The 8,077-nt window shown below is 56.9% G+C and overlaps 1 protein-coding gene across 4 annotated transcripts in view; it reads right to left on the reverse strand.

The window, feature by feature from the left end:
* Positions 1-3,759: 3,759 nt before the first annotated feature.
* Positions 3,760-8,077, reverse strand: part of SH3BP4 (SH3 domain binding protein 4) — a 64,276-nt gene continuing 59,958 nt past the window's right edge. For all 4 annotated transcript variants that reach the window (XM_011372349.2, XM_011372348.2, XM_011372350.1 and 1 more), the window contains 2 exons: positions 6,430-6,618; positions 3,760-5,687 (listed from right to left, as the gene is read on the reverse strand). In XM_011372349.2, the coding sequence (XP_011370651.1) occupies positions 5,463-5,687; positions 6,430-6,618 (414 nt within the window). In that variant the 3' untranslated portion in view covers positions 3,760-5,462. The remainder of the gene's footprint in view (positions 5,688-6,429; positions 6,619-8,077) is intronic.

Consider the following 8,077-nt stretch of genomic DNA (forward strand, 5'->3'; position numbering starts at 1 on the left):
TAACCTCTAACTGACCATAGCATTTCCTTCAAGCATGCATGTAGGCAAGGAACCTCTGCACTACTGCAAAGCCCTGTGACTTTGACACTAATTTCTAATTCTCAGGTATGTTTATGTCCATTAACATTTCGCAGGCATCACGAGGCTCCTCACCACGTCGCGTGTATGGTCGGGGTGACGTCCCCTACGAGGACGTGTTACTTAATGCATAGAAAAGTACATATATTACCATGCCACGATTTAAAACATCTTTTGGTGACTGTATGTAAACGTAACTGCTTTCATCTGTGGCCGCGGGTTTATTTCATGCTTTTATGTCCCTCTGAGGAACCTACAAGCTTCTTGGAGCTGCAAAAGGCGTTCATGGCAAAAGGGGTTCGTGAAGACCCTGAATCTTACTCCACCCGACTCTACTCCCTACTCGGCATAATCGGACGCTGGCGTGCAGGGGACTGGACTATGGACTTTTTTCTCCCATTAAAAAAAAACATAGGTAACAATGTTCACCATCTTAACCATTTTTCTGCGGTCCGCGGCAGTCCGCTGGGGCCAAGCACGTTCATCGTGTGTAACAGATCCGGACTGAGCCCTTTGGATGGGTCTTAAAGAAGGAAACCTTTGTTTATATGTCGATCCTACCTCAATCATGCCGAATTTCCTTTTTTTGTTAAAGGGAAAACTTTGGTTAAGTGTGCATGTTTTAAATACTTAGAGAATTTTAGGGAAACGAGCCCAGCCCAGGAACGCCTGTCCTGCACATGCCTGCGAGGGCCGACAGCCCACTGCAGTGGGGCCCAGAGCCGCCATCTGCGGGACCGCCCTGCTCCGGCGGGGGCTTCTGCGGCTCCCGCGGTGGTTCAAATGCTGTTTCTGAAGTGGCTCGAGGGCACACTCAGGGATGGGCAGAACTCGGGACTGGCCTCTGTGCCTCGTGCCCTTCCTGAGCCTCCGTTTCCCCATCTCTGAAACCAAGGTCATCACAAAGGTTAAACAGGACACACCTGTCGTAGACCACAGGTGTGGAGTAAGCTGGGCACTTGGTGGCACTCCCTTCGCCCCCCAAACTAGGTTACTTCTGACCGTTTGAGATGAAGCCATTCCAGTCTATTTTATGTAAAACTAAATTTTATTGCAGCATAAATCACGGACCAAAGTGACAATGTTCCCCTTGTGCCAGGAAACGAATCACCGGGAAACGTAGTGGCTTCGGGCACACGTGATGCTGATTCCATCAGCCCAGTGTTCCTCTTTGAAGCCCCTTAAAACTGAAGCTGGGTTCGCCCACGTCGCCATAGGACGAGTTTTCACGCATTTTGTACAGTGGCTGTGAACACAGCACGGAGCCCATTCTAGCTGCCCCGACAGTCGACACTGTTCACACTGTGACACGCACTTCTACCGCAGACAGGTGGCTGATTCCTGCAGCCACGCTCACGCCAGCGGGCTCTGGGGACTTGGGATGAGCTTAGACGTGATCGCTGTCCTCCAGGAGCTCGGTGTGCCAGCTGGCGGGACACGAGGTTGCTAGACCCCTGGGGACAGCTCAGAAAAAGGCAGGGAGGTCGAGAAGGGACGGCGGTCAAGGGACTTCCGCCGTTGTCGGAGTGTGGGGGCGCTCAGCCCAGAGCCGACCACACAGGAGGGAGCAGGAGGGTCTTTGGGTCTCACTCTTGTGCCCCAGGGATGCGATGGGGGAGCAGACACAGTGGGCAGGCATCCCAGGGGGGCAGTGTGAGTAGTTTAACCAAAAGAGGGAGCGAGAGCAGAGAGAGAAGCTAAAAGTCGTCTGGGCGTGGTCGTGGGAATGACCTGCAGGTGGCTGGGATCTGGTGACCGCTGGTGGGGAGGGCCCCAGGACCAAGCCTGGGCATGGCCGCTGCAGCCAGGTGACAGAAGACTACTCGGAGGGGGTCGGGACTGGGTGATCACAAAGCAAATAAATTATTTCTCGAACGCCCCATCTGACGTGACTGCATGAAGACCGAGGTGGGAATTCATTATGGACATTTCCCTTTGCTTAGGAAATCGAAGCACAGTTTTTTTTCTACTAAACTTTTTCCTGAATATTTGGTCCACAAAAACACCTACCAATACCATAACTTTATATGCAAATTATTATCATTATCCATGACAAATCAACTTGGATAAAGGACTGGAGATCTTAACTGAGCGTCTCGGACTGGCCTAGAGATTATTCAGTAAGAATATAAAAGATGTTCATACTCAGACTGCTACTGACCAATTCTGGACCTGCATAGGCCAAGAAGAAATTTGACCAAGTCCTTCTCACCTTTACCTGACATAGTTCAGGTGAGATAAGGTTGTTCCCCTTCTAAAAGCAGAGCCTTCACCCCTCCGGCTTTGATTAAGTGAGGGCCTGCTGCCGTGACAAATAACCCTCACAGCCCTGGTGGCCTGAGGACCAACTCTAGTCACAGTTTGACGGGTGATTTCCGTCCTGGGCGGTCGGAGCGGGCTGGTGTGAGGCTTCATCACGAGACCCAGAACAGTGTGCGATTTAAAACCCACGGAGTATTTATTTCTAGAATTTTCCATTTAATATTTTCCGACTGTGGTTGACTGTGGGTGACTGAAGCCAGTGTGGGGGGTTGCGGGGGGGACACCACAGCGTCTGCTCAGGGAGACGGTGGGTCTGGGGAGCACAGAGGTCCCGCCGGGGTGACAAGCTCCCTCCGGCCTCTGCCTTCTGCATTACACTGGGCAGAGGGCATGGAGGCGGAGCTCACGGGCTCCTTCCCCATCTTCCCACGCAAGCCACCTGCGGAGGCTGTGGCACTGGAGGCAGTGTCCTGGGTTGAACGGTGTCCCTCAGACACACACACCAAGTCCCAGCCCCTTGCCATGGATGCGAACTCATTGGGAACAGGGTCTTTAGAGCTCAATTCAGGTGGTCCCCGTCCATGCCTGGTGGTCATGTGGCACCTTGACTTTGGCCTTCCAGCCTCCATGACTGGGAGAATGAATGTCTGCTGTTCCTAGCCACCCAGTTTGTGGCACTGTCATGGTGGCCCTGGGTGCGAGCTCCCACCTGTCATCAGCTATGTTATAGGATCACATTAACCCTTTCTTTCCTCAGTTGCAAAAGGGGTGTGGAGACTTAGCTGGCGGGGTTGGAATGAACGTGGGCCGTGCTGCAGCCCTCAGAGGCCACCGCTGCTCATTCGACGTGCCCCCATACCCTCTCAACGCTGCACGTGCCCTGCCCCCCAGGTCTGGCCTGGCCTTGGGCTAGCTGGCTGATACTGAGCCTTCAGAACTTGGGTTAAAGTGGCTTCCTGGAGCCCACGCCTCCTACCACCTCCAGGCTGGGCTGGTCACCATCAGCAACCCCACCCAGTCCGCCCCCCGCCCAGGCCCAACAGCACGGGGAGGGCAGGGCAGGGCGGGCCCGCAGGAGTCCTGCGTGCTGCAGCTAGCCCCTAAGGGACGAGGCTCAGTCCTAGACTGTGTATTGTGGGATTAACACTGGCGGTCCCAGGGGCACAGGGCCAAGAGAAAGGCAAGCCATCCACTCGAAGCCTTTGGGTGCTCTGGGCAGCACCGATTCCCGCTGGTCAGTGGAGAATGAGACCCTATGTTCCAAGCGCGATTAAGTTGACCGCTAACCCGACTGTCACACTGTCACTTAGGGGCGACTTAGCGGAAGGAGCCACCGTCCTATGCACAGACACTTACACTAGGTTTTACTGTTTTAGTTAAAGTTTGGTTGGGGATGGAAAAAAATACGCACACACTTAATAGGTTAAAATAGCCAAATAAAATTTACTGTAACGTTTGTAGAATTTAATTTGTGCTACAAGACGTGTTGCATAGGAAACTATTTTAAGCCCCTGAGGAACAATATCCATGGTTTAAGGTGCAACTGGTTTTGCTTCTTCTTTGGGGAAAAGGTGGGAGATGACTTCTGAGAAGGATGAAGCGGAGAGTCGAGAAGCACAATCGGAGGGTATTTCCTGTGACGACTGGGGGATTGTGTGTCCTGGTTCTTGCAGCATAAAACATATCGTGGTTTTTTTTTTCACGTGGTTTTGTTCTAGCCAGTTTATCTTCAGTTACTGAGTCGACAGATACATAAGAATGTTTCAGCTCAATAAGGGGTGATACATGGATTATAGTTAAGTAATAAATGAGTTCCAAGAAAGCACATTTAGAGAATGACACTCGGAACCCCAAGCGGCCCAACACCACTTCACACAGCGTGTGTCCTGGCACCCTCCGGGGGACCAGCTCTGTGGACTGGCCTCAGACCTGCCCCTCACTCCCTTGTAAGATGTCGCAACTACAATGCAATCGTGGGATTCAACACGGCGAGTCGATCTACAATGGGCCAGCTTATCAAAGCAACACGGCCAAGCCCCAGATTTCACGTGGGAAACATATTCATTCAGAAAATGATCATCTCGCTTAGAAAAGTCTTCATATTATCAATGAAAATGGTCTCTTCATACTTATCATTTCCAAGGAGACACGGGTGGACTGCGAAGGGAGAGGGGTTAAATTTTAGACCGAGTGAAGTTTGGCAAACGGCAGCAGGCACCTTTGCACACAGCACAGCGCGTCCCTCGTGGCGAAGTTCCTTCGTGCCCACAGGAGGGGAACGCCGCAGGGAGCAGTCCCCGGCCCCAGGGAGAACGTGCCGGCGATGGCCGAGCCCCGCAGGAGCCCCTCGCCTGACCAACGGCACCCGGGCCGGGCCGCAAAGGTCGCCATCACCCAGCACGTCACGTCCAGGGCGGCAGGGACTCAGGTCGGCCTTCACTTTGTCCACAGAAAGGTCCACGTGGGCTGTGGCGGGTCGTTTACCGCACGGGGCGGCAAAGGCAGGGACCATGCTAAACACTGGCGGGGAGAGCAGGGCCCCCCACGTTCTCAGAGAGGACGGGCCTGAGCTGTACGCACTGAAACACCGAGGTTCACTCTTCACAGGTACAGAGTGCAACGGCCCAGCCCGCGAACGAGCACCCTCCCGTGCCAGGCGCCGGAACGCAGAGAGTCTGGGAAGAAGGGGTGCCCCCGGCGACTCTTAAATACATATGTACATCGTAGCATAATTTAAAAAGATCTTCATAGAACATAAAAGCCTCAACAGCCCCTGTTGTTTTTTTGTTTGTTTGTTTGTTTCTACCTTTACGGTCCATTAAAAAATTAGATATCACCATTTTCACAGGTGCCCTCCGCCCCCTACTGTAAAAAAAGCGATTTCAAAGTTGAACTTATACGTAACAAATAGAAAGCTCTTTGATTGGCCATGACCTGCAGCGCAAACTCCCTCCAGGCCCCCCACAACGGGGGGCGGTGGTCCTGGGGTGCGGGCCGGTGGGAGCGACTCTGGACCTGTCCGAGTGGCGGGCCCTTCCTCCAGTCCAGCTCCACGAGACCGCACGGGCAGCCAGGGCGGCCGGAGGGCGTGCGCCCCAGGAAAGCAGCAGGCGGGGGGGACTTCAGATCACGAAGTCGTCCTGGTCCGCGGGGCTGAAGGCAGCTGCTCTCAGAACGTCCAGACAGTTCACCAGGATCAGGGTCCCCGTGAGGTGTTTCCAGCGCTTGGTGATGGGGTTCTTCATCCTGTCCAGGCCCGTGTGCAGCTCCTGGATGACATCGCGGTAGCTGTCCCCGATCTGGTGGCTCCAGGTCAGCAGGAAGTCATACGCGGGTTTCCACATGGCCTGGAGGGTGAAGGTGCCCCGAACGGGAGGAGAGAGAGCAGAAGAAGGTTAGGGGACAGCGAGGGAGTCGACCCTATTATTACCTGCTCCGGCTTCTCCGCTCATCACGTATGCTCTGCTTCTAAGAGTGAAGCGGACCCAGAGAAACACGTGGGAGCCCGTGGGCCCCGAGCCCGTCGGAGGGGACGGCGCGTTCCGGGGAGAGGCCTCGGTGTGCAGGAGGCGGCGTCCGCACACACAGCCGCGGTCGACGCCCCTGCCCCCCGCGTCACGCGTCCTGCCGCCCCCCTGCCCCCGCTTCCTCGGGCGCTCACGGTGCCCTCACCGCGCGGGGCTTCCTGCTTCCCGGGTGTCCGGACGCTTAACGCGACCTCCGGAAACGAGCGAGGAGACAAAGGATCGGTGCAGGACCCGGCCGGCACCGGAGCAGAGCCGACCGCGGAGGCTCCGGCCCCGTGTGACTCGGCGTGACGAGGGGGATTCGGCGTCGGGGTCGGCAGGGGACGGGCCGTTCCGCCGACTCGCCCCACTTCCCGCGGCACCTTCCCGTGTCATGTGGGGCGGCCTTGGCAGCATCAGAGCGGGTGTCCCAAGTACTGACCCCCAGAAGGAGGGGCCTCCCCCCCGGGCCCCTCCGTGCGAGCCCACTGTGCGCTGGGCACGTGCTTTCCCACGGGCCCGTCACGCGTTCCGTCCTCACGAAGACGCCGGGAAGCAGCTGCTGCTGCCCGACCCCGCTCACCTCGCTGTCCACGACCCCGTTCCGGTCCCGGTGCGGAGACTCGTAGGCGTCCATCTGCTGCTTGGACACCTTGGCGAGCTTCTCGGCCAGCTCCCTCCAGCGCTGTGCCACCTCGACGGCCGTGGTCAGCAGCACGAAGTCCTGGAGGAGTCTGACCACCAGGCCCTGGCAGTCCATCTTCAGTAAGGCCTGGGGGCGGGGAGGGCAGAGCGTGAGGCAGAGCGCGGGGCGGACGCAGAGGCCGGCGATGGAAGCCCGGACATGCCCCCTGAAGCCCAGCACCGTGACTCAGAGGACACACGATGAGCATGACCTGCAGGTGGTCAGGGTTCAGCAGCGTCCTCCCTCCACACCATGTCCACCGGGCACCTCGGACTGTGAGAATTATTTGCAAAGGGGTCTTTGCAGGTGTAACTGGTTAAACTGAGGTCACACGAGACTGAGGGGCTCCTCGTGCGGTGACAGGTGTCCTTACAAGGAGCGAGACAGAGGCCGAGGTGTGGCGACGCAGCCACGTCCCCAGAGCAACCAGGTTTTACAGACGCTGGAGGCTCGCGTGGCTTGCCCGGGGTCCCGCAGCTCGAGGGGACAGAGGTGGAGAGAGATCCAGAGCCGACCCTCCCCGTCCTGTGGGCACCACGTGACATCGAGAACAGAACCGAACAGAGCAACGGTCTGGATTATGTTTCGTTTCCACTTCGTGTGTTTTAGAACGTGATGCTGCAAGTTGAATTTTGACGTGTTCAAGGGAAATGGTTTAAAAAACATAAATGCTCATTAGCTTTGAACTTCGGGAGACACAGGGTGTACACATATGTGCTTATGCGCACGGGGGGTGGGAAGGGTAATAAATTGGCAGAATTTCTGATTTAAATCCTTTTGGGGTGGTGCGGTTTAAGCTCAGACACAGGGCAGGGTGCCCCCCGGCCACACTTGCTGTCCTGAGGACGTGCCGGCTGACCACAGGGCTCGCCAGCCCGCCCCTCGGTGTCCCGCTCAGCTCCTGCTCACAGCCTGCAGCCTGCACGAAGTGGCCTGGCTCGGAGGCGGCCTCGCTGTCTCACAGAGCACATCGGTCACCTGCTTCCGGTCCACGCCACCCCTGGCAGGAGCGACCAGAGTCCCCGGGGACTCTGAAGACACAAAGGTCCTGAGAGACGCAAACTGTTCTGTCTACCTGTCCACCGCTGGACACAGCTGCAAGGACTGTGCCCAGGCAGCGCGTCCACGGAGCACAGGGGCTGCGTGTGTACACACTCCAGCAACAGCGCCTGACACCTGCAGGACTTTATAAATAATTTCCTGCCATTCTCAGGCCTTGCTCTCCCTGGAGTGACACTCACTGCCGTGCAGCCAATGGACGTCGTCTCCAATGCCTGCAGCGGGACCACAAGTTCCAGAATATTGTCCTGGAACAAACGTGGACGAGCTCGCAGAGACGCAGGGACAAGGGTGTGCCCCGGTGTCCGGTGGTCACGCAGAAGCCGCACGCCCACCCACAGCACCTCCCCACGCGGAGGGCCGTGGGCCTGCACGAAGCCGCCTTTGCGCATGCTCCACTGGGAGAGGCGGAGCGTGGGACGGCGCGGTGGCAGGTCCCAGGACACCGCGTAAGACCTGCAGCACACACTGTGCCGCCGCTCCCTCT

The sequence above is a fragment of the Pteropus vampyrus genome, unplaced genomic scaffold, assembly GCF_000151845.1.
Source record: "Pteropus vampyrus isolate Shadow unplaced genomic scaffold, Pvam_2.0 Scaffold204, whole genome shotgun sequence".
NCBI classification, from domain to species: Eukaryota; Metazoa; Chordata; class Mammalia; order Chiroptera; family Pteropodidae; genus Pteropus; species Pteropus vampyrus.